This window comes from Microcaecilia unicolor, chromosome 11 (assembly GCF_901765095.1).
Source record: "Microcaecilia unicolor chromosome 11, aMicUni1.1, whole genome shotgun sequence".
NCBI classification, from domain to species: domain Eukaryota; kingdom Metazoa; phylum Chordata; class Amphibia; order Gymnophiona; family Siphonopidae; genus Microcaecilia; species Microcaecilia unicolor.
In genome coordinates, this window is record NC_044041.1 from 178,179,377 (window position 1) to 178,206,669 (window position 27,293).

General features: G+C 45.1%; 1 protein-coding gene across 2 annotated transcripts; it reads right to left on the reverse strand.

Annotated features, from left to right (window-relative positions):
- Positions 1–31: 31 nt before the first annotated feature.
- On the reverse strand, positions 32–26,399 carry LOC115479401 (ras-related protein ORAB-1-like). Of its 2 annotated transcripts, none has more exons than XM_030217268.1 (7): positions 26,311–26,399; positions 21,279–21,366; positions 21,086–21,158; positions 20,889–20,984; positions 10,956–11,051; positions 5,557–5,688; positions 32–824 (listed from the first exon to the last, which is right to left on the reverse strand). In XM_030217268.1, exons 2-7 carry the CDS (start codon positions 21,299–21,301, stop codon positions 615–617), a joined length of 630 nt encoding a protein of 209 aa, XP_030073128.1. In that variant the 5' UTR covers positions 21,302–21,366; positions 26,311–26,399; the 3' UTR covers positions 32–614. The 2 variants fall into 2 exon arrangements, with proteins under 2 accessions (XP_030073128.1, XP_030073129.1); XM_030217269.1 differs by lacking the exon at positions 26,311–26,399 and adding an exon at positions 22,027–22,110.
- Positions 26,400–27,293: the final 894 nt, after the last annotated feature.

The window sequence follows — 27,293 nt, forward strand, 5'->3', positions numbered from 1 at the left end:
TAATTTAGAAGTATTAAAAAAAATCTTAAAAATAAGAGAAGAATCTGATGCAGGTTTGTCATTCTTTTCTAGCAGCGGTCACGGTAGTGAGTAATCCAGCTATGATTATGGTTGTGACTTCTTTGTTGCTGGGGAGGAGGGGCTCAGTTTCAGCATCTGCTCATGCAGGACAGTGTTTCTTCAGGTCCTGCCCAACTAGGCCCATGCCCTTGTACCCCTATTAGGGCTGCCATGTGAGAGAAGCCACACAGTGACTGGTGTGGCAGCCTGTCTTAGTTGAGAAGAGAATTGCTGTAGCCAGAGAAATACCCTCCTCCAACTGATAGCCTGGGAGGGGTTTGTGTTTTACTGTAATAAAGGCTGACATGGCTTTCCTGTCCCTAATATGTTCTCACTTAATGATACCTATTTATATATTATTAAACTGTGGTGCATGTTGCCCCACCTGTTGAACATAAAGAAATTTATGTGCAGAACTGCTGTCATGGCCTCGGGCATTAGAAAAACATCAAATAAATAAAAGGAATTAACTTAAAATAAATAGGAAGAGCTTGTGGCTCCGGCTCACACACTGGCTGTCCCGATTAGTTGTCACAGTAGGGACAAGGGGGTCTCTAGCAGCATCCTCCACCTCCACCTGTCCCACCCTGTTTCAGGGGCGCACTCTGGATGCGGATGTTGGGTTTCTGGGAGTCATTGTGGGTGGGGCCAGTCCCCACACGATTCTTAATTTCTGTGGCCATGGTGACAAAGGCCTGTTCTACGTTGGTAGCGTTTTTAGCGCTGGTCTCCAGGAACGGGATCTGCAGGGAATCTGCATATTCCTGCAAGTGAGAGAACTAGAACTAGTTAAAAAAAAAAAAAAAAGGCTGCATCAAGCCAAATAACTTCTAGGGGCAGCAGGGTGGTACCAGTTTGCAAAAGCGATGCCTCCTCGTTCCATACAGTGAACCTAACGTTTGGTGCTGAAATGGCAGTTAGACACTGTAGTGCACTTAGGTGCTATTCTATAACTTGTAACTGCAAAGGGGACATGGACACTATTCAAACCATGGGTTCTTCACCCAGTCAAGTTTTCAGGATACTCATCTAATATAATAAAAGACACCCTCAACGTTCTGAGGACAACGTTCTGAAGTCACTCAGACTCCCAGAACGGTTCGTAAGTTCGTGGTGGTGAAGCCACTGAACGACTTGCTGCCCCACCCTCGCGTCAAACGTCATGACGTCGAGGGCGGAAAACCAACAGAAAAATGAAAGCAGGGACCGCATCAAGGAAGGGGGAGGAGTAGGGAAACACGCGGAGCGTGTTTCCCTACTCCTCCCCCTGCCAAGGAAACGCTGGCTACCAACCGCGCCGCGCACCTCAGGTAGCCCCGCCCCGACCGCCCGAGCACCACTCTCCCTCCCTCCCAAGTTCAGCAACGCGCGACGGCGACGTGGTGGGGGCGCTCCGCCCCAGATGTCAGCGGGTGGGGGGTGCTGTGAGTCCGCTCCCGGCGCTGTCCTGCCTTTAAAACCCTATTTGAAACGCTGGAATAACAGGCAGCAGCGCCTCGCGTCTGCCCTTCTACTAAAAATCTCTTCGACGACGTCATTGGGCCTTCCCACATTGAGTCCCGCCCTCCTCAGGTAACTTCCAATTACCGCGAGGGCAGGTGGGACTCAATGTGGGAAGGCCCAATGACGTCGTGGAAGAGATTTTTAGTAGAAGGGCAGACGCGAGGCGCTGCTGCCTGTTACTCCAGTGCTTCAAATTGGGTTTTTTTTAAGGCAGTGAGGGTGGTGGGCCTGGGCGGCAGGAGAATGGAGCTGGTAGGTGGGGAGGGACTCAGATGGGAGAAGGGTGTGGGGCTCTCAGGTGTGGGGGGGGAGGGGTTCTCAAATGGGAAGGAGACTGAGGTGGGAGGGGTTCATGGATGGGAGAAGCAGAAGGGGGTGGGGAGGGGGTTCTTGGATAGTTGAAGGGGACGGGTGGGGAGGGGACTGGGGTTCTTGGATGGGAGAGACTGGGGAGGGGGTTCTCGGATGGGAGAAGGGGACGGATGGGGAGAGGACTGGGATTCTTGAATGGGAGAAGGGGACTGAGGTGGGGAGGGGGTTCTTGGATACTTGAAGAGGACGAGTGGGGAGGGGACTGGGGTTTTTGGATGGGAGAGACTGGGGAGGGGGTTCTTGGTGGGCTATGGACACATCAAGCTATAGCTGCTCCTCTGTCACCAAGTGCAGGATGTGAAGCACTGCATATGTGACCCTAAACTTAGCCATGCGCTATCAGCCCAGTTGCAAGTGCTGCTCAGTCAGGGTTTCACAACTCTGTCCTCAGGACACACGCAGTCAGTCAGGTTTTCAGGATTCCCACAACAAATACACATGAGATAGATTTGCATATAATGGAGGTAATCCAGGCAAATTCATTGTGGGCATCTTACAAACCAGACTGGCTTGATGTGTACTGGAGGACTGGGTTGAGAGCACCTGTGTTTAAGTCAAAGGTGAACAAATTAGTTCCCCATGTAAATCTGTTCATCACTCTTAAGCAGGGGATTCTCAACGCTGTCTGGTTTTCAGGATATCCACAGTGATGATGCACAAGAGATTTGAATATAATGAAGGTGGTGCATGGAAATCTAATTCATACTTCCTTAGCATCTGCTCCAGACCATTCCCTATGAGTGGGTCTTTGTCCTACCAACATATGAGGAGACTGAGAAACTACTGGTGATGTCACAGTATTAAGCTCTGTACAATCCTGTGTCCCTCACTATTTCTCGGGCTCCTTGGCAGATGGTAGGTAGGTGTCTGCAGACCTGTTGCTGTAGGCCTTTTGGGGCTACTTAAAAGAAAATAATAGCGATATTATAATTAAAGTTGGATTATTAGTTTCTGGGAACAACAGAGTTTACAGGACTTCCAAACAAAAAAAAATAACTAAAAGAAACAAAATAAAATTGATCCCTTGGGGGGGGCACTGAGTGCGCATTTGACTGTCTGCTGTGGGGCTCAAGTGAATCAAGAGCCCTAGGAATCCACACTCCATGCTGCTGGTCCCTCCCTCCTCCCATTGGTGGTGTTGTATCCCTCTGCACCCCTCTCCCTTGCCCTAGAGAGGGATTTCTTAACTGTTTCCCCAGGCAGGAACAAAGCAACCAGTGCTTACAAATTCCCCCCACCCTTCCCCCCCAAAGAAGAATAGATTCCTTCTAGAGTGTAGTTCCTGCGGCCACAATGTGGAGTTTGCCTTCAGGGGCACGTGCTCATTCAACAGCTTTGTCAGGGAAAGCATGGTGTTGTGCAGTTGGAGGTGTCGGTGAGCTTCCCCATAGTAGCAGGTCCCTGTGCTGTAGAGCTATTTACCACAAGGGGTCCGAGTGCATCAGACTCCTGGGTCCTGGTGGGAAAGATGCACAGGACTCTTCTGATGCCATGTCGTTGGTGGGAAAGGTCAGTCTCTTGAGCTCTAGGCAGGCTCAGTCAGAGGAGCCCCTGATTTTCACTAGGCAGAATACTGGGAATCCTCCTCCCTGGAATTTGCTTTATTAGGCTTTTGTCTGAAGCAGTGTTTACCTAGCCTCTCTGCTCAGAAACCCTTGGGAACTCCCAGCTGTTGCAGAAGTTGGGGCTGGAGGAAGAGAAGCTGGCAGCTCCAAGGAAGGGGGATCACTTGCTAAAGGGGACCGGTAACATGCCCAAGGTCTTTTCATTTAATGAGAATCTTAAAGGGCGCGTCAAGGCTCAGTGGCAGTACCTGGATGCCCCACTCAAGATAGCTAGAGCTATGGCTTACCTTTACCAGCTTCTAGTGGACGAGGAAGATAGATTCTAGTTGCTCAAGGTGGACGCCTTAGTCACTGTAGTGACCGAGCAGACGGCTATCCTAGAAGAAGGCAACACAGCCTTCAAGGGCCCTCAGGACCGTTGCCCAAGATGGACACCTTGGGCACTAGTGACCAAGAAGCCAGCTATCCTAGTGGAGGGCAACACAGCCTTCAAGGGCCCTCACGACCGTTGTGTGGAGGCTCTTATTAAGAGATCCTTTGAGGTTTCTGCTCTGGCCCTGTAGGCTGTAATGTGTAGTGGTTATGTCGCATGGGCCTGCTTCCATTGGGTGGAGAGTTTGCCTAATGTGCAGGGTGAGTTTCTTGAGGCCATCATCAACTTTGTCTTTCTTCTGACTCTTTGAGATCTAGGCACAGGTGCAGCGCCTCAACCTCAAGGTGACCTTTCTGGTGGCCATTACGTCTGCTTGATGGATTTCAGAGGTACAGGCTGTCTCCTGGAGGGATCCCTATCTCCTGTTTTTTGAAGAGTGCATGGTCTTGTGTCCAGTTCAGTTGTCTTTGCCCAAGATCATTTCTTCCTTTCATCTGAATCACTTATCACCCCGTCGGTGTTTTGCTGAGAGAAGTCTGCATATCTTTAGTGGTTGGACTATGGAGGGCGCTCAGTTATTTGTGGAAGACAGCTGAGTTTTGGAAATCGGATTGCCTGTTTGCAGGCGCCAGAGGCAGGGTGAGGTAGCCTCGAAGGCCACGATTGCCCAGTGGATTAAGGAGGCTATTTTCTCTACATACTTGCTCAGTGGCAGGAAGCTTTCTGAGGTGTTGAGCGCATTCTACAAGAGCCCAGGCTGCGTCGTAGGCTGAGAGGAACTTTATTCCCATTCCAAACATTTGTAGAGTGGCCATGTGGTCGTCTCCGCATTCTTTACCGAGGCATTACAAATTAGATGCTCAGGCCAGGAGTGAGATGAGCTTCAGTGCTACAGTGTTGGCTCAGGGATTGTCTGTTCCCCACCCTTGTTAGGTACTGATCCAGCCCATTTCCAGTGGCAGGGAATGGGCTGGAGCAGATGCTAAGAAAGAGAAATTAGATCTTGCCTGCTAATTCTCTTTAGTCTATCCAGACCATTCCCAGACCCCTCCCCAGCTATCATCTATTTTATTCCTTCTCTCTCTTTTGGTCTTTTCAGTGGCGGGGATGTGTTTAATGTTGGATATGTTTGATGCTATCTACAAAAAAATATGCAAACAAATTCTAGTGTAATTCTAACTAAAGAAACTGGCGTATAGAGCGAAGAAGTGGAGTATATGTACATCATGTACTGAGACATTTCTGTTCCAGTTTTCAGACAGGCATGGCACTGTGATGTCATTTTCATGTGGGTGATTCTAGTCCCTCTCAGTGTGTTTGGTGGGTCTGTTCTGTTACCTATAGAAATACTGAGGGACACAGGACTGCATCATGCTTAATGCAGTGATGTCACTAGTAGTTTCTCAGTCCCGCAGCTGCTGGTAGAAGGACATTATACCCACTCATACAGAATGGAGAGAATAAAGGAAAGAAAACTAGCAGGTAAGAAGATGTAATTTTTCCATATTCATTAGAGAGATCCTGAAAGTCAGATTGGCTAGATGTGTCTCAAGGGAGGACTCGGTTGAAAACCCCGGTTCTAAAGTTGTCCTTGGCAGATAAGAGTGGATGTAGAACAGGCTGTGAGCCTCTTGAGTGCACAAGGAGGACATAAAGGGCACGATGGCCAGGTGATTCACTGACCTTGGCTGTTGTGTAGTCAACAACCTTCTTGGTGGTGAGGTCGCTCTTGTTTCCCACCAGTAACTTGTTGACATTTTCACTGGCATAGCGATTAATCTCCTCCAGCCACTGGTGCACATTGCTGAAAGAGTCCTGCATGTGGAGGAAGCAGAGATGGGCAACTAGCAGCTTGGTCAAATAACTGGCAATATACTGATTGTGGGTTCTAATGCACTAAGAACAGGCTTCTATTTTTTGTGCAAATTAAGATCAGTTCATACTTTGATGCTGATTCCTTGTTTACTGTTCTATGCATATATTAATTTGGTTTGAGTATTGTAATAGTGTATATAGGTATCACAAAATCCAATCTGAAAAACTTACAAACCCTCCAAAACACCGCGACCAGGATCCTGTGTCAGGCAAAATGTCATAACCACGTAACACCTTGCTTAAACACCTACACTGGCTGCTAATAGAATTCAGAATCAAATTTGAGCTTAACACATAGTAAACCAGATTATTTAGGGTCACTTGTCATCTGTACACACCAGCATGTACCCTTCGTTCTCCTAATAATAATAGATTAGTTCTGCCCCATCTAGATGGGAACTAAATAGGAATAGTGCATTCTATTTCGTGGCTCCTGCACTCTGGAATTCTTTGCCAAACTACCTCAGGCTGAAAAGTCTTATCCTATTTTTCACTGTTCGAGTTAGCATTTTGCAATTACTAAATATCTTAAATATATTAAGGAGAAACTAGATCTTACCTGCCAATGAACTTTCCTTTAGTCCCTTCGGCCTGGCCCAGAGAAGACTGATGGGTGGAGACTGAGAACTCTGTGATTCTTGAGTGAGCAATAAAGGCCCTGCACAACCCCTCCTAGAATCAGTATTGTCCTTCCAAAGCAAGGGACAGAGGAAACGAATCTGCATCTTTGCTACCGTATAGCCCCACTATATGAATATAGAGACAAAGCAAGTACTGGCTTTTGATTCAAATTCTGTTTGTTGCTTATTTAATGGTTTGTTAACCTTATGACACAAATAGACAACACATCTAGGAAATTCCCCCACAGAGCTGAAGAATAAAGCAAGAATCAGCGAATGCCAAAAACCACAAGTTGCACAACAACAAAAAAAAATATTGAGTGGGATCTGGTCTGGAGGGACTAAAGGAGAGTAAATTAGCAGTTAAAATCTAATCTGTCCTTCCTTAGCATCCCTTAGCAGTGATTTCAAGGGAAGGACCCACCTGAGTCCCGCAGTAAGAACATGCTCTCCAAAAACAGCATCTTGATGAGCCTGAACATCCACTCTAGTGCTGCGCAAAGGAACGCAAGGAAAACCAGACTGCCACTAAAAATCTCCAGAGGTTGCACTAGGGAGCACTCAGCCCAGAAAGATGCTTGACCTCTGGTAGAATGCACCTTAAGTCCATCTAGGACAGAGCTGCTTTTAAGCAGGTACCCAGACCCAATCATCTCCTTTATCCATCTTGAAATAGTCACCGTAGAAGCTGCCAGGCCTTTATACAGCCATTTCCTAGGAGAACAAAACATGGTCTGAGCGCCAAAACTCATCCATCCTACGAAGATACTCCAACATTCTCCTGCTGTCCAAGCAGCACTGTTCCTCTGATCCCTTTGAGCAACCCAAGGTAGGCAAAGCCATTGATTGGTTCAGATGATAGGATGCCAGCACCGTGGGAAGGAAGAATAGAACCTGGATGCAAAATGACCTTTTTCTTGAAAAATTCCAGAAAGGGTTCCCTACTGGACAGGGTCTGCAGCTCAGATACATGCTGTGCTGAGGAAATGGTGACCAAGAAAACTGACGAGTGAGATTCTTGAGAACATGATGACAGCGGTTCAAATGGCGGTCACACCAAGACATCTGTCTTGGCAGACAAAGAATACAAACTCCCACAAAAATTGAATGACATCTGGGTGGCTGGCTTGCCCTTAGTACAGCCCCTAAACTACACCAGGGCTGCAGCCTGGACCTTAAGAGAAGCTAGGGCCAAACCATCCTGAAGGAAATCCAGGACATGAGCTACCAAAGTATAAAAAGCAACAGCTCCATGACCTGCACACCAGCCCTCGAAGACTCGCCACATTCGCACATAAGCAAGAGAGGTAGATCTACGGTGTGACCACAGCATTGTGGCAATCAACTTGGACCAATACCCTCTCTTCCTTAACCTAGCCCTTGCAAGAGCCAAGCCATAAGAAAAAAATTGAGCTGGATCTGCCATGGCTACCGGACCCTGCAACAGAAGATCTTCCAAAACTGGGAGGCTTAGTGCCAGTTTGACCACAAGCCGCATGAGGTCTGCATACCAAGGTCTTCTTGGCCAATCCGGAGCCACCTAACAGAGGGCAAGGAGGGAAGGCGTATAGCAGACCTGATGCCAAGACCGCTTGATTCTTCAGTTGTAGAAAAGATCAGAGCTTCGATGCTCTCATTCAGCCTGGCCGACAGACCTGCTATACGTCTTCCCTCCTTGCCCTGTGTTAGGTGGCTCCAGAGCCACCTAACAGAGGGCAAGGAGGGAAGACGTATAGCAGGTCTGTCGGCCAGGCTGAATGAGAGCATCGAGGTCCTCCGATCTCTGATCTTTCCTACGACTGAAGAATCAAGCGGTCTTGGCATTCTTATTTGCCTCCATGAGATCCATTGTTGGGACGCCCCACCGACAATGCTGTCATAGGGGCTGTGCAATTGAGGGACCACTCCCTTGGTTCAAGGTGAGATGACTGAGAAAATTCACCTGTACATTTTGGTTTTGTGCTATGTAAATGACTGACAGGCCTGAGAGATGGCTTTATGCCCTTCCCATAAGAAGCAATGCCTCCTCTACCACCAGAGTCTTTGTTCCACCCTGGTGATTGACATAAGCCACTGCTGTTGCATTGTTGACAAAACCCTCATGGATTTGCCCACCAGAAGATCCTGAACCTGATGTGAAGCCATCTGTATTACCCTGGTTTTCAACAAATTGATGAAAGAACACGTCTCCTCCCAGGACCAGAAACCCTGATGACCCAGAGAATGAGCTCCCCGGACCTGGAGATTAGCGTTAGTACTCACCACCATCCACTGTGGCAGGTCCAACTGAACACCCTTGGACAGATTGGGGGAATGAAGCCACCACTCAGAGAGGCAACCTGACCTCCAAGGAGACTGGGGAGACCATCTGGAGAGAAGAAATCTCTGCAAAGGCCTTATATGAGCTACAGCCCATGGAACAACCTCCAGCTAGGCCGCCTTTGATCCGAGAACCCGCATATAGTCCATGGTTCTCGAAGACTTGCTGCAGAGAAGGATCGTGTCCTGTAATGTTTTGAATCCTTGTTGCAGGAAGGAACACTTAGCCCTGGAGAGTGTTGAAACAGATATTGAGGTATTCCAAGATCTCTGTTGGTACCATGTGACTCGTGAGGATTGATTACCTAACCAACGGACTCCAGAAACAGAACCACCTGTGCAATTACCCTGAAAGCTCTCCTAATCTGACTTGATTGAATTAGCCAATTGTCCAGATATGGATGCACCAGAATCCTTTCCTTGCATAGGGCTGCTGCCACTACCACCACGACCTTAGAAAACATACAAGGTACCATCGCCAGGCCACATGGCATTGCACAAAACTGATAATTCTGACCTAAAACTGTGAACCAAAGGAACCTCTGATGGGCCTGATGAAGCGAGATGTGAAGATATGCTTTCATCAAGGTCAAGGCGATTAGGAACTCCCCCAACTGAACCTTGACATTTAGGAAGAGAAGAAATCCCCCAAGAAGGGCCCAGCTCCATATCAGCCTGGAGCTTGGTCTGCTTTAACAAAAAGGTGATGTATATTACAAGGACAAACTCTAGAAGACCTCACCCCCCAAGAATCCACCCCGCACATCCCCAGTTCCCGAGGCAATTGCTGAAGTCTGCAGGGTGAGTTGTAGAGGCTGCTCCGAATGCAGCAGTTCCCACTGAAATAGGAACCGCCTGCCTCTGAACCATCACCACCGTAGCCGCATTAATAGATGAGCTCTCTCCGGAAATCCTCAAAACCTATGTTTCCCTTGATGTCAAGGCCCCCACTGCCCCGGGAGTCGCACAATACTTGCAAACTCTGGCAGTAGTAAGGCCCCAACTCTTAACAGCACATTTATGAAGCTTGTCAAAGATCATGGCATGAAGCCCAGTGAGCGCAACTGCAATCCCATACACAAAACTCCAGTGAGCTCTGCATGAAGGCAGCCCAGAAAAGTGACACAAGAACAAGTGTCAACACCAAAGAGGAAAGCACACTTCAATTAAAACTGCATCCTTCCAATTCTTTACTTATTTATTTTTAAGCACTTTGTGGCTTTCCCTGATGGGGCCATGGCATAGCAACAAGTCTAAGGCCTACCATGCCCTGCTGTAACCTGCAGGAAGACTAGGTGGAAAGAGGAGGGGAAGGACTCGGCCACTCGAGTATAGCACCCCTGGGGCAGTAGTGGACCCCCCACGGGCCTCAGCCCCTACCAGTAAGAGAGAAGCACCGGCGGAACACAGCTACAAGAGAGATAATGTACAAAAATATTTTAACACGGGAAACAAAGAAGAAATAAAAGAATCCTGAGACTGAAAGGCTTGCCACATCCAGCACCTGCTGGAGATTGAGAATACTGATTCTAGGAGGGGTTGTGCAGGGACCTTATTGGCTCAGAGTTCTCAGTCTCCACCTGCTGGTAGGCATGGACAACCTATCAGTCTTCTCTGGGCAGGTCCAGAGGGACACTAAGGAAGATTTTTTTCCTAATTGAGGGGGCCTGGCTTTGAAGTACTATCCTCTTTCCCCGTGACCCATGACACCTGATTCACTTCTACCTCATTTGACCACAATACAATCTTGTATTTGTTATCAACCGAAATGGCAAATGCCTTTACAGTACTTTGTAAGTCACACTGAGCCTGCAAGTAGGTGGGAAAATGTGGGCTATAAATGTAACATAAATAAATAAGTACAGCGAGTTCAATCAGTGTGAATGGTTTTCTTCTCTATTATGGTAGTAAGTGTGATCCTATCCTATCATTTTATGGAGTTCTGCTTTTAATTTCTTTTAAACATGATTTTATTGTTAAGCACTTTGACAAAGGAAGCAGGTATAGCAAATGATAAATATCTCCAATGTGTAGATACAAATAAAGAAAATAAGATCCAGCTCAGCACCACTCTATGCTTTCCTTAATCTTTTTATCTTAACCTCTAGTGAGCACCTGGTTAGCTCCTACAGCTTCTCCAGGCCCTGAGAGGGTAGGTAGTGCCCAGTCTATGTTTTAGGTAACACGCATAGCTTCCTGTTTCCAAACTGTATCTCGCCTTGCAACCGTTATGACACTGGCTATGTGCAGGACTTCCCAGTTCTGTACCTGGTCTGTGACATCATACACAATGATGATGCCATGGGCCCCTCGGTAGTAGCTGGAGGTGATGGTTCGGAAGCGTTCTTGACCTGCTGTGTCCCACTGGAGAGAGAAGAAACAGACTGTAATTCTGCTTACTCACTTCTGCACCTAGATAATCAGTGAAAAATGTCAGGATAGTAAAAGGAGAAAAGGCAACGAGAGTTGATCTGACCTCAGGAGGGGCGGAGGATGGCGGGGAGGCCGGTGCTGAAGCTGTCAGTTCGATGCAGGGGGGAGCGGCAGCGGCGGTGACTTCGGGGGGGGGGGGGGGGGGGGGGTGCACTGAGCTAAACGCACTCTTCTTTTTTGTTGTTTTTAAAGTTTTATTTTTTTAAAGTGAAGCACGTCCATAAAGGACGTTCTTGGCATGTGCAGAGCAGCCAGAACAATGCTTGGCTGCTCTGCACATGCTCGACTGGCTGTTTACCGATGGAATAGAGAATGCAAGTGAGCTACAACGAGCAGCTCATTTGCATTCCTATTCCTTGATGCATGCCCTTCCCTTACCGATTCGCTAAGGGAAGGGCTCTAACGATTTTTTAGTGCATCTGGGCATGAGGTAGGATTGAAAGGTGACCAGCAATTTGTGGAAGGGGACAAACTAGAAATGCTACTACTTTTTACTTGGCCATGTAGTCTCTCTTTCCCCTTTTTCTTCCACCTTAATCAGAACCATTGCTGGGATTCTAACACTATCAGCCTTAACCAGTATGAGGAGGTTGGTCTCCCATGTTAATAATTGGTAATTACAGGCCAGGAACAAGACACGGTTATATTCTGAAACTTACGGGCTATAAATCCAGCCACTGGGTGTTGCCCTTATTGATGACAATGATCTCTCCCCCTAGAAGCTGTGAACATTTCTTCCATAGCAGCCCATGCTGGTCAAGATTGGGAAATCCAATCGTGGACCTTCTGCAGGGAAGCAAACGGCATTTGATAGTGAGCCACAGGGCCAGCCCTTAAATACTTAGGGGCCAATATTCAGTCTGCGATGGTCAACAGTTTTTATGCCCCTGACAGCTGTGGGCAGAATTAAGTCAGGATATTAAATGCATGGCTAGATCCAGGGTCAGCTGCTGACCCAGAAGTCATGCGAGTGCCACCCAGTATTCAATGCCGTCCAACATCTGCATCGCCTACTGTCCACTTAGCTATGTAGGTACCAGCACTGAACATGGCTGGTGCCAGCATAACTGCACCATGGCACTAGCACAACCATGGCACTAGCTGAGTTGTGCTGTGGAGGTCTGAGCCAATAACTGGGCAATGCCACTGAATATTCACAGCTGAGACGCCGTGTGTGTTTTAAGTGGGCAGTTAAACCTCGCTGAATAGCAAGCCCTTAGTTCACATTCACTGATGATGTGATCGGAGAGAGACTACAAACTTGTTGGCAAGCGTACGGACGGATTGTAAGATATTTTACACTTGAACGGGTTTTCAAGATACATGGTGCTGGCACAGCTTTGTGTTGGCATAATTGTGGGGCCAGGGCACCGTTTTTTCATGTTTGGTGGTCCCGTCCTTCAGTACCTTTTTAGGAGATGCTACACCATGAGATGAATCCTTTTTACCATTATGCTACCCTCACAGGGCTGATTGGGGATGCCCACACATGCAATAAACAACAAATAAAATTATAAATTGGTGACTCATATATTCACAGCAGCTAAGATTTCTCTAGCCAAATACTGTGGAAAAAAATCTGCTTTACCACCATTAGAGACTGTTTTAAGAAGATGCACTATTATTGCTTGAAGTCCTAATTGACAGCCTGGAGATATGGCAGAACAATATTGTATCATAAGATATGGAACATCTACACTGCCTGGAGAAAGAGTACATTGAATATTTAAGTTGTCTCACACTCACTTGAACTGTTGGATATGTTTTACATGACCAATATAGCATATACTATGCTAGGGAACATATACAGGGTCGATTTGATTGCATTATCACTGTTATTCTGCTTATATTTTCTATCTTAATTGTTGAATTAAAAAAAAAATACAGATGGAGCAGGTTAAATAGCATTATTTTCTCTTAGATAGTGTGCCAAGTCTGCACTAACTCAAATTCTCCATGGACGAGGATAAAATCAGCCGCACTCAAGCATGTCATCATGTTTGACACCACCAGTTCTGATGCCAATACCCATGTGTGCAGCCGATTTATCTTCCCGTCAAAGATCAGTCCAGAACCAATGGATTATGCCCCTCAGTCACCAGATGGAAACGGAGAACAAAGACTTGTCAACCTTACCCTACATAGGGCAGTAAGCACCCTTAAGCCCTCCAGAATTTTGTCTCTAGCAGATGGTGATGGGTGTAATGTCCAGCTGGTTTCAGAGTTGGACTGGTAGCTCCTGGGTGTGATTGAGCTTGTTGGAGGGGGCATCCAGGGTCCAGCCACTACTCAGGGGATACCTAGAGAGTCCAAGTCTCTCTGTTCTCTTCCTCGTGGAGCTAAAATTTGGAGGGGGGGGGGAGGGTGGAAAAAATTGCATAGCTTGTCCTTTCCCTCCCTTAGACAATTTAAAAGACAACCCCCCCCCCCCCGAAAAAAACTCTAGTAAGGCTGGGGGGGGATGCTTAATTGGACATTAGCAGCAAAGGATTAGTGACTGGAAAGTGCAGTGATTACTAAATGAGGATGTATTGGGTTTGGCATTTAGTTACTGAAGTGTGGTGATCAATGGCAGCCGTGCCTATCTGTGAAACTAAGAAACTGAAGTGCTACTTCCGATATGAAAGCTATAGGGGCACAAGTGGTGTTACCTGTATCCCCTTTGTAGGTCCGAGACCTGATTAAAGCCAAGAACCATTCTTTGAGCAATAATGTCATGGTTTCTGCAAGATTTCCTGACATGCTGCATTTTGGGAGCTGTGCTGCTCTACCAATGCCGAGCTGTGTGGAGACTCTGAAGACAGTCTTTGTCCATGGACACGGGGGCGAGAGAGGTTCCCAGCAGAATACAGGTTGGACAACCTTGGGATGCAAAATTTGTATCTGTACCAATTATGTCCTGTTCTGGTACAAAGGACCATCATGTCTTTGAGGCATCTTTCACCACATGCCAATGTGGCACCTCCCATCCAGCCATACTTGATTGGCTGTGGTTGGACCCTGGATCTTCTTGGACCAATCAAAGAACCTCTTGTTCTTTGTCCCATCTCATGGTGTTAGGCCCAAGTATCTGTGAGTAGCTATTTGTAACATCAGAGAAAAACTAAAATCCTACCCTCTCTGAAATATAATTGCTCACAGTTTAACAAGGTGCTGCCGAGAACAAAAGCAAGGAGATTTACAGCCCTGCCAGTAGCCACCAGATCCAGACAAGGACCAACATTCTTAGCAGAGCAGAGGATGTGTCCAGATCACCCCATAGAGCCGTGCTGCTGTTGTAGACCAGGCTTGCTATTCAGAAGTCAGCTGGAGCCTAGTAGGAAGAACCCAATCTGACCCGAATGGTGAAGCAGCCTCAGAGACTCAGCTTAAGTGCAAAGATGAGGCAGGTGCATTCCCATGGTTGGGGGAAAGAGAGATTATTTGTTTCTTTATCCTACAAAGTACATGTTAGAATAATATGGAATGTAGTCTGCATATGTCCATTTTTGTAGGTATTTGAGAACTAATTCATTCAGGAATTCTTAGTTGCACTGTGTAATGTCACCCCAAAGTACTCCCATTGGGGGCATTCGTCTAATAATTAGTTCTGAATAATTAGGGAATAATTGGTTGCTGTGTTGTATAATATATAGCCATGTCTGACAAGCAGCAATATGATTTGGCTGTTTGTAAGACTGTCGCTCTTGTCTTAGCTCAAAATAAACCTGATGCCTATCTAGATCATGAGACTCGGGTGTTGACACACAGCCTAAGGAGCTAGCTGAAGAGACACTGCTATCTTAAGATTTCAAATCTAAGCTAGCTAATGAAGTTTTGCTGATTTTGTTTGTGCTTTATTCATTACCAAGACTATGATTCTATTGGGCCAGGTTCTGGCAGTGTATTAAAAGCATTTTTTCAGATAAATATCCCATTAATATATAATATAGCGATTTGCCGATCACTTATGGGTACCCTGTGTGTGTTAAAAAAGTCAGTCTAAATTTTTTTAAACAATCTTTATTGACGTTTTTCATAAGAATACAGCCAAAAGACTTCATAAACAAAAGACAAGATGTTCCCAACTCTCTCCCCGTCCCCGCCATAATCCAAGCAAGAGCCATCCAGTTAGCATTAACCCCTACTCCAAATAAACACAGCATCCAGCTTGACCGATCAGGGCAGCCCATTAGCAGGTAACTGTCCACGTCAGATCTCATAAACATCCCAAATCTTATGAAATGGTATCGGTCTTCCTTGGCAGATAGCTGTCATCTGGGACATCCGAGAGACATAGTCTAAACGTCTTGAGTAACTGATCCTCTATAGGCAATGTTTTGCATTTCCAATGTGCTGCTATGGTGATTTTTGCCCACCGTAAATAAATAAGCAAGTAGCAAACTTATGTATTTCCAATTAACCCCTGTGGGGCGTTAATGCAATAAACAATACTCTGCTTTCTGTGGCTACTGCACCTGGGTGATATGATGCAAAAGGTCCAAAATATTGGCCCAGCAAGTACAAACCTGGAGGCAAATCCACCAAATGTAGAAAAAAAATCTCCACAGGCTCCATAGTTACACCAGCAGCGATCAGAGCCTGTTTTATACATGTTACACAAGCAGCGATCAGAGCCTGTTTTATACATGTTACACAATCGAACAGGTGTATACCACCACTTATACAATATCTTATATCCATTTTCAAACATCTTGGTTGCCAAGGACACCAACAGCTTTAGCCCATTGTGGAGGTCTGCTTCTCAATAAGCCACACAGTGGGATAGGGGGATATGGCCACCAACAGTGCCTGGTAAGAAGCACGAAATACAACTCCTCTCACCCCCCTCCCCTAAGGGTACCCTATATAGTGCTGGTTCTGCTAGACCCAGTGCATTGTGTGCCCTCAGCTGTAATCTATGGATTATCGTTTTTCCTGAACACGTGGCGGAACGGTCTCTACCAGCAATTCTGGAATGATGGATTGCTTCCAAATTTGTGCTGTTGGACAGCGTGGGGCCCCTGTGCCTTCAATGTGCTCACCTGGTAGGTCAGCCGCAAGATGGGACGTGGGCGGAAACTTCGGGTGGTGTTAATAAAACTCCACAATTACCTATAAAAGGTTGAAATTTTATGAGGATACCACCAAAAAAGGGAAATGTTGCAGTATGAAGGTGAACACATCCAGATTTTTCAGGATTATTCTGTCCCCTGCAAGAAGAGAGGAGGAAGTATATGCCATTGTGCTCGGCCCTCCACAATAGGTTCATGTTCCTTTATCCAACTACCCTTAAGATATATGTAAGTGGACAATGGAAAACATATGAAATGTGGGAAGCAACAAGAGATATTATCAACTGATTGAACAGGAGGATTCCTCAACTTTATCTTGATTTTGAACGCACTTATTCTGTATGGGGTTTTTCTTTTATACACTACTTCAGTACGACAGTTTAGTTGGGTAGTAGACAGGTTCCTTAGCCAAACTACATGTTAAATTTTACTTGTTATAATGTAACTTGATTATTTGATGTTCACAGTGTAGTAATTTAGGCATTTTGCAAGGGATATTGGGGTGAGGTGCGGGATCCCCAGTGTCAAATGTGATGCTCCTTCCAACCGCTCTTCAGTGGTGGAATTCTCAGGGGATAACTAGGGTTGGGTATCAATGGTACAGGTTGGCATGTCAATCAACTAGTATGTGCTCTTTGATCTTAGGGCTGCTCTAACAACTATTGACATACACTTTTAAAGTCCCTAACTGGGCAAAACATTACAAAACCCTGTTGTGAAGGCTGGGCACATGGGGTTCCTCCTTTTCAATGATTTCTTTGCTTGTATTATTCAGTTAGGCTCAAGATACGTCAGAGGCTTTCTGTAGAATAGCAACATAGAATGTAGGTGGCATTGCTTCCTCCATTAACACAGAGGCCCAATGCTCTATGTGTTCGCTCTAATTTCACCGAAGCAGGGTCCATCTGCTCCATGTCAGTAATAACAAAGTGCTGACAATCTTCTGAACCACCTGTTCAGCATCTATATATTCTCTGGTATCCCCCCAGAATCGTAGGTTTCTCTGCCTACTCTGGTTCTCAAGGTCCTCAAGTTTATCCAACACAAATGTCGTTGTAGTTTTGGCTTCCTGCAGCATCTTATCCAGCGTGTGGAGTGCCTTGGCCTGCTCGTCCAGCACAAAAGTCGCTGTAGTTTTGGCTTCTTGCAGCGTCTTATCCAGAGTGTGGAGTGCCTTGGCCTGCTCGTCCAGCTGCGTCTTAGTATCCTCCACCTGTTTACCCAGCTCATTGAGCTCTCCCTGCAGCCGTACTCAATGCAACGAATTCAGTACGCATCTGTTTAAAATCATCCTTTATTTCACGGAGCCAGGCATAAACTTCCACCATCGGATCCACACAGGTTTCAGTGTGGTGCTGGGAGTTTGGTGATTACTGGTCCAGGGAACTGGATACCGGTGCGTGGCCTCTATCTGCCATCTTGTTTTCATCTAGACTTGCTGCTGCAGCATGGCGAAAAGCAAATTCTTTTAAATTAAACTTTCTTTGAGTGTGCGCCACTCCTCATTAGGTAAGCCAAACACTTCGTTCTTGCCCAGGATGGCTAAGATTCAGGATGATTGATCCGCTAGGTACGCTGAGCTTTAATCTCAAGCGGCCATTTGCTCGGAAGACGTCACTTCCCTCGTCAGTCTAAATTTTTAACCATCCTAATTACTTTAGCTTTGAAGCTGATTATCAATAATTGGAAAAAATACTGCTGTGTTATCTGCACAAATGTGGGGGAATTATGTTTGTCAAATGTAGAAGTATGAGCCGAGAGAAGGGAGCATTTCTATATAAATTTACTGATCTATGGTCCCTTTGCAGCTAATTCATGTTTGATGTATTCTGATCTGTTTGTTGATTTTTTTAATGGAGGGGTTGCTTCCTGGAGAGTTGGTGATTCCCGAGAAGCACTACGAGCCTGAAAGCTAAGCTTTTCTGAATTTATATATTTTCAGATTTTTGTGTATGATTCATAGATTCTATACTGGTCTCTTAGCAATTTGTCTCTCTCTAATTTTTTTCCTGGAACAAAAAAAGATATAGTGGAATTAGAAAAGGTACAGAGTCGGGCGATGAAAATAAGTACATAAGTAATGCCATACTGGGAAAAGACCAAGGGTCCATCGAGCCCAGCATCTTGTCCACGACAGCGGCCAATCCAGGCCAAGGGCACCTGGCAAGCTTCCCAAACGTACAAGCATTCTATACATGTTATTCCTGGGATTTTGGATTTTTCCAAGTCCGTTTAGTAGCGGTTTATGGACTTGTCCTTTAGGAAACTGTCCAACCCCTTTTTAAACTCTGCTAAGCTAACCGCCTTCACCACATTTTCCGGCAATGAATTCCAGAGTTTAATTACACGTTGGGTGAAGAAAACTTTTCTCCGATTTGTTTTAAATTTACTGCACTGTAGTTTAATCGCATGCCCCCTAGTCCTAGTATTTTTGGAAAGCGTGAACAGACGCTTCACATCCACCTGTTCCACTCCACTCATTTTATATACCTCTATCATGTCTCCCCTCAACCGTCTCTTCTCCAAGCTGAATAGCCCTAGCCTCCTTAGTCTTTCTTCATAGGAAAGTCGTCCCATCCCCGCTATCATTTTAGTCGCCCTTCGCTGCACCTTTTCCAATTCTACTATATCTTTCTTGAGATGCGGCAACCAGAATTGAACACAATACTCAAGGTGCGGTTGCACCATGGAGCGATACAACGGCATTATAACATCCTCACACCTGTTTTCCATACCTTTCCTAATAATACCCAACATTCTATTCGCTTTCCTAGCCGCAGCAGCACACTGAGCAGAAGGTTTCAGTGTGTTATCGACGACGACACCCAGATCCCTTTCTTGGTCCGTAACTCCTAACGTGGAACCTTGCATGACGTAGCTATAATTCGGGGATAGGATGACTTCCCTATGAAGAAAGGTTGAAGCGTCTAGGGCTCTTCAGCTTGGAGAAGAGACGGCTGAGAGGAGATATGATAGAGGTCTATAAAATAATGAGTGGCGTGGAACGGGTAGACGTGAATCGTTTGTTTACTCTTTCCAAAAATACTAGGACTAGGGTGCATGCAATGAAGCTACAAAGTAGTAAATTTAATACGAATCGGAGAAAATTTTCTTCACTCAACGTGTAATTAAATTCTGGAATCCATTGCCAGAGAATGTGGTAAATGCGGTTAGCTTAGCGGGGGTTTAAAAAAGGTCTGGATGGTTTCCTGAAGGAAAAGTCCATAGACCATTATTAAATGGACATGGGAAAATCCACTGCTTATTTCTGGGATAAGCAGCATAAAATGTATTGAGCTTTTCTGGGATCTTGCCAGGTATTTGTGACCTGGATTGGCCACTGTTGGAAAAGGATACTGTGCTTGATGGAACTTTGGTCTGTCCCAGTGTGGCAATACTTATATACTTATGTAACATTGCTGACTTTACCTCTAGCTATCCTCTAAGGGGAAAAAAAATCCCAAAATCTTCCTTTCCTCTCGCTTGCATAGCTGCTTGCTGCTATAATTTGCTATATTTCTGTCCTCCAGCTGACTTTATACTCCCACCCGTCCCTAGGCTAACTTTCCCTATGTAGGAAAACCAAAAGACAATTATCTTCAATAAACCTTCTATTGGACAATCCTGTTCATGGCTAGCCCTTAACATAGTGTACCTTTCTCACACTTGTTAATCATAACAACATGCCTGTCATTTAATCAATACTTGTTGTGCCTCAGTCCTAAGACAAACCATCTGGAGCCTTAGAGCTTGTCCCATCTGTCTCCAAACAGCAGCTATGAAATATTAAATCAACAAATAAGAGAATGAATTGGCAGCAATTAAGGAAGCATCCAGGACTACCTAATTCCCAGCCAATTTACCACCAGCACTGCCACAGCGAATAAAGCAACAGAGGAATAGATGGGTCACAGTAGGCTCGGGAAGATTACGGATCTGTGACATACAGGCATTCACTCTTCCAATCTTTGTCCCTATTTAATGCCTTTGCTACATTGGAACATTATGATGATCAGAAAAGAATCAATGAGGTGGAGCCAGAGGTAAGAAATGTAACTCAATCCAAAGGACCAACCAAAAATAATGACAAATCAGCTCAAAGCAGAAAAGGCTTACTGCCAGGAGACTCCATTATAAGAGGCATTAACTTAGGAGCACAGTTCAAGGGTCCCAATCTAGACCCATATATAGTACAGCTAAGTCTGCTGGAATTGCTGGAGATTTATATTACCATCTCTATCTCACTGGCCATTCCTAATACTCACAAGCATCCTTCTGCCTTATCTACCTGTTTGGTTTGGCCACCTTAATGTAGTCAGGCATGATAAACCCCAGATCCTGCTCTTAGTTTCTGTACAGAACTTTACCCTCCTCATACCAACTAGCTAAGCATCCCTGAGACATAGAGCGTTGCAGTGGTAGACAACCCAAGGAAGACGTCATCATATTCCACAGTTTGTGAGGAGAGAATCACCTAAGGCCTTTTGCCACTCATCTTATTCCAGTAGTGTGCTGGGGTATATGGCTGGGCTTGCATATCTGATGCCAGGGGTACTTTGCATGTATTCATGACTTGTTTGTAGCAGGACAATTGCCACTGCTTCCCAAGAGAGGGCATCTTGGGGGGAGGGGGTCCATTACTGCACAGCCCCCAGCTGAGCTTAAGAACCACTGGCATCATATCTACATTGCACTGTGGGATGGACATACTCACAATCTGCAACTTAATGGTCTTGCCCTCCTGTTCAATAGTTCGGATTTTGAAGTCTACCCCAATAGTACTGATGTAGCTGTCCGTGTATGTGTCATCCTGAGAGGGGAAGAAGACCAGGGTTAAAGGTAGCATGGAGCTGGCCATGCTTGCGCATCTGCCATAAATATACAGGGAGATCCCATTCAAGCAATACTTACTGCAAACCGAAGCAGCAGGCATGACTTGCCAACACCAGAGTCACCAATCAGGAGGAGTTTAAATAAGTAGTCACTGTGACAAGGAAAAGAGCAAAGACACATCCTGTAATTTGCTGGTAGGGCATGGGCTAGCTGTTCCATCCCTCCAGTGTGTGTGAACGATGGATGGATAGGAGACATTATTGGTACTCACTACTCTGGATTCATTGCTGACATCACGGTAGCTGGTATTTTCTTTTGCAGCACTTTCCTGGTGTCACTTTGGTATACTGCTTCTTAATCTAAATAGAGACAAGTGAAGGGGATGAGAGCATAGTGTTACCCATGTGCTAGTGCCTTCAGAGAATGCACTGAGCAACACTGCCCTGGATTCACGAGCGTTAGGATTCTATAGCTGACAGATTAGATTTTGGCTCTTACTAGCAGAGGGGATTGTCTGCAGAACTTGTTTTTTTTTTTTTTTTTAACAAGCGGCTGAGGTTGGTTCTGACAGGTATATTACTTGGCTAGTTCTCTTTTCCTGTGAACTTTCTACTTCAACCACAAACATACCTGTAGTAGCCCTGCTCTATACTGAGGCAGGCCCTCAGTGTTTCCTTACAATTTATCACATATAAACTGGGTCAGTTCTACATGAGGTGACTGTTTCTAACAGGTACCAAGCAATTTGAAGTATCCTGAAAAACCTGCAGAAGCTTCCCTAAACCCAAGCAAATGTAGCAGATAGATAAGGAAGTCCAGTTCGGGCTGGTTAATACAAGACAAAACTGCTGCTAGGCCTAATCACATTGACAGTCTATGCCCGGAGCAGGTGCACATAAAGCTCAATGTACTTCAGACACTTCTCAAATACAAGCCCATCCTACCCAGTTGCATACTATTGAAAACTGCAGCATGGAAAACAAACTTTCTAGCCCTGCTGTAACAGAGAGAAAACTCACACTTCCAGCAACAAAATCCTACTGCAAGACTGCACACAACAGAAAGACATCAACAGCTCTGAGAAAAGGGAGTGAGAAATAGAACTGGTGATCATCTCGTGCACGCTCTAAGCACCCCACTCTGGTACAGCTTTATAATTTATTAACCGCAGAGTGAGATACTATTACAAGAAGACTGCCAACTGTTTTCCAATAAGGGGTTGTCTTAGAAACCTCATATGGACAATTACACCATAGCAGTACCTATGTGTTTCTAGGACATTCAGACCACCAAAACATAACAAGTCAGATACCTGGATAGCTGTGTCCATAATCAAGGGGCTAATTCCTATTCTCTTCCTCTGGTGGGCAAAGCTGGTATGGCTTTGCCCCTCATCTGTACTTTGGTTTCCTCTGTAAAATGCTTCCTTCTTGTCATGGCACAGGCTGGGGACAGAGTAACCTGTCCACAAGCTTGGTAATGCTGCAGTGAGCAGGGGGCCTGCTTGGGCTTCTTTAGTCTAAGGTGTATCATTGCATGGCACAGAAAGAGTTGCTTTTGCACCTGATAGATGCAATGATGTAGTCTAAAGGCTACAGCAGTTTCCTTCTCTCCATATGCTGACTCTAGCAATAGTGGGAATATCAGTAGGAAAGTAAGATATGTATATTTCCCTTCCACATGCATTCATTAGAATAAATATACCATGCCACTAACTAATAGCAAACAGCAGCCAGACACAGAGTGATGCATCAGAAAATTATTTGCTGTTGTGCACTTTTGTAAATATTTTGGTAACAGGTTGAATGCAAAAACAAAAGACCATATATAGCCTATCCAGTCTACCCATCCATACCATATTACTGATTATGATGGGTGTGCTGCTGTTCTAATGTTTATTTGCAGGTCTCTACTGATTAGTTGGTATTTCAGTAGCATTTAGCTTCAAAAGTTATGTTAGTATTACAGTTCCCAAATCTCCTTCCTTGCTCCTGGATTTAACTAGTGTTTCCATGGATGCTCGGACAGTATGTAATACAGATGGTCTTAAAAACAAGTGAACTAACCCTCAATTTTGCTGATTTGCAGTTTTTTTGGATCTAGTGCATCAATATATCAGTATTTACCTATGAACAAGTGGACTAAGCTAAAAGCCATTTCAGAAATTTTTGCACGATTGACTGGGCTAGCCCCACTGGCCACATGGACAACTGGGCCAACCACTTCAGGTGTGAAAAGTGAGTTACCCACTTGTCCGTAAGACCATCCATATAGAAGTGTTATTGCAAAGGCAGTACATGACAGTATAGGAATGGGACTCACCCCTCACTACCAATTATAATGTTCTAGTACATATTGTGTTGTCATTGCAAGCAGTATACCATGCCATACTTTGTATTGTTCGAATATTTTTACTGCTCATGTTTGATCTAGTCTTACTGTACACCGCCTTGAGTGAATTCCTTCAAAAAGGCGGTAAATAAATCCTAATAAATAAATAGTTACAAGGATAGCATACATGTGTGGTTCCCACAGCCAGTTAGGTCTTTGATATCTATAAACAAATATGCATGAGATAAAACAACATATACTGAGTCTCCAACACACACAAATACCTTATGCATAGCCTGAAAAACCATCTATGGCCTTGGTCTCCATTCCTAGTCGTTGAAGGCTACCAATGGGTCAGTTTTCAGGATATTTCTAATGATTACGTATGAAGGGATTTACATATAACAGGCAGCAGAAATGTAAATCTCCTTCATACATATTCATTAGGGATATCCTGAAAACCCGAACAGTTGGCAGCCCTTAAGCACTGGGAGTGGGAATGGGATCAAATAGGAAACTGCTCATCAACCCACTTTTCAGGGCACACTCATCTATCTGGTTGGGTTTTCAAGATATTCACAACAAATATACATGAATATGCATGCACTGCTTCCTTGCTATGCAAATCCATCTCATGCATATTTATGTGGATATCCTAAAAACCTGACGACTGGCTGGGGTACCCCAAGGACTGGGTTGAGATTACTACTGCACTAGGACCTGGTTTAAAATGAGAACATGACTGAAAAAGTCCTTTGTTTTATCTCACATTCCGGGGTTTCTACCTTGTTGAAAATTTTTATATCATCTACAAAGAAGGCAGCAGCCTTTTTGCAATATTACTAATGAAAATGTTCAAAAGAACCAAACCAAGGCAGTACACCACTGGTGATGGCTCCATCCTCCGAGTGAATTCCTACCACTATCCTTTTGGCACTTTCAACTCAACCAGCGCCTAACCCAGTCAGTCAATTTACTACTACTACTATTTAGCATTTTTATAGCGCTACAAGGTGTACGCAGCACTGTACAAACGTAGAAGAAAGACAGTTCCTGCTCAAAGAGCTTACAATCTAATAGACAAAAAATAAAGTAAGCAAATCAAATCAATTAATGTGTACAGGAAGGAGGAGAGGAGGGTAGGTGGAGGCGATTTAGGGCCCATCCCAAGGACACTCAAGTTTATTTATGAGTCACCTATGTGGAACCATATCTAGTGCTTTCCTGATTCAACTCTTCACTTACTCAGTAAAAGAAATGTCAGATTCATCTGACAAAACCATGTTGTTGTAGATGCTGTAGCCTAATGCAGTGGTTCCCAAATCTGGGCCTGGAGGCACCCCAGCCAGTCAGGTTTTCAGGATACCCACAATGAATATTCATGAGAAAGACTTGCATGCAGTGGAAGCAGTGCATGCAAATCTCTCACGAATATTCATTGTGGGTGTCCTGAAAACCTGACTGGCCGGGGTGTCTTCAGGCACAGGTTTGGGAACCACTGGCCTAGTGCTTTTCATCCCTCTTCTGGACGCACTTGAGCCAGTTAGGTTTTCAGGATTACCCCCTCCAGGGGTTGAGAAGCACTGCTTTTTTTTTTTTTTTAAATTTAAGTTTTATTGATTGTTACAACAAAGGTAAACAACGTAACATACTCATAACATCTTACATACATATCGCAGTTAAACTATACAACGTGTAAAGTTCCCTTCCCCCCCCCCCACACCCCCTCCAACCCCTCCTCCCCCCTAGAACTTAGTCTCGGGAACCTACTTACTGCTAACTGAGTGGTTACAAGTTAATACATCAGAACCATATCATACCATCCTCAATGAGCATTAATAAGCAAGCTTCTACCCCTTGGGCTGAGCACCTGAAGATAAGGCATCCATATCTGAAGAAATTGTTTCCTACGTTTAGGCTTTAAGACATTGGATTCCAAACATTGTATGCTCTGTGTTAACAACAATTCCATTCATTTATTCACCAGTGAGTTCAAACTACCCAGGCCTGGCATATGCTGAATTGGGTTTGGGAACTGGTGTTACTGTAACAGTTATTGGTCCAGTAGGCAGAGGGGCTAGTATTACTAGTACAGTATAACATAAAGCAGAGATTCTCAATCCAGTCCTCTGGACACACCTAGACAGTCAGGTTTCCGGATAGCCACAATAAATATGCATGAGACAGATTTATATGCAATAGAAATAGTGCATGTAATTTTATCTCATGCATTTTTATTGTGGATATCCTAAACACCTGATTGGCTACGTATGCCCTGGGAACTCCTGATTATATATAAAACAAATTGATATCTATCTAATGTCTCTTAAGTCCCAGTAATATTTCATAAGGGACAACAATTATTATTGTTACATTTGTATCCCACATATTTGCAGGCTCAATGTGGCTTACATAATACCGTGAAGGCATTCGCCAAATCCGGTACGGGATAGGTACAAAATGTTGTATTGGGATAGGGAAGATAAGATTCAATCAAGTTGGGTTGAGGTAAGAGAGTTCATTAATGTCCAATACGATCTTTAATAGTGAGGTGTTGCAGAATACAAAGGCAAGGGGGTTCTTATCAGTGCAATACATATTACATAAATATGGGCTTATCATAACAATCATGTAATATATACAATGGCTTTGTCTCACAAAGGGAAGGACACATAATGTAACAAGAGAATTATTTTACTACAGAGACAATATATACTCCAGGGATATGGTTACCATCAGGAACAGGTGGAATGTTTTTCTCTCCGTGTTATTGTTGTATATCAGAGTGTTAGCAAGAGTGTATATAAGGACCAGAGATGTTATCAGCACAGTAAATGTATACAACACATATTATATAAGGAATAGTAACACTTATCGCTAAAGACAACGCCTATAACTTTAAAAGAGTAGGTGCTAATCTGCTACTGCTTCTGTACGCCCCCCACCCCTTCTCAACCCCAGTCGATACTCACCCAGACCCCAGCCAGCTCTCACCTCAGCACAGGCCGCGGTGCCATCAATCCACTGCTCTGCCCCGCCCCCGGAAACCGCCAATCGCGCCTCGGGGGATAACTGAGGGACGCTCTACTCCCGCCAATGGAGTCGCGGCCACAGAGCTAGCGTCCCGCCCCCCTGAAAACCCCGAGCTGACGGCGACGGCAGCCATTGGAGAAGCAGGCGGAGGTGGCGCGTCAGTGTTTTTTTGCCAGTTTTCCCGCCAATTGGGCTAGTTTGAAGGCCGGCGGCGGGAAATTTTGGGCATTGGCGGGTTGCGGATTTTTGAGGCTACTTTCTTGTGGTGTGTACGGTTTCTTTTTTTGGGTGGTATTCACTATTAACCTGAGTGTTTCAAACCTCCTTTCCTACGGCCTCTCTGTGAATTCCAAGCCTCATTCCGTTGCTCCAATAGCTTATTTCCTGTATTCCAAGCCTCATTCTGGTACTCCAATTGCTTTTCCCAGAGTGCGTTCCAGATCTTCTTCTGGTGGGTGTTTGGGGAGAGTGCTTTGTGGTAGGTGATTGTGCTCTCCTATAGCTAACCACCTAGAAATTGAGTTTGGAAGCAAGAGAATAAACTGTAAGAACAAACTGACTCTTCTGTTAACCTTAAATCCCCTGTATTGTGCTCTGTTCCTCCACGTTATTTCTGTTGTTTTTCTCCCTTCCCCTTATTCCTTTATCATTCCCGCTGCTGTCCTTTCCCCATCCCTCCAGCATCTACTGCTAAGGAAAAGACCTCAACGCAGTTTGCCCCTGCATCTAAATAAAACCAGGTTAGTGTAGCAGTTATTTATGATCATTGCTTTAAATATAAACATCAAAAAGTAATATTTAAAAGCATGTCCTTTTTATAACTTTCAGGCACCGATCTGCCCTCCCTTAATGGGGGGGGGGGGGGGGGGGGGGGGGGGGGGAGGATTTGCCTAGGACACTGTTTCCCATGTCCAGTCGTGGA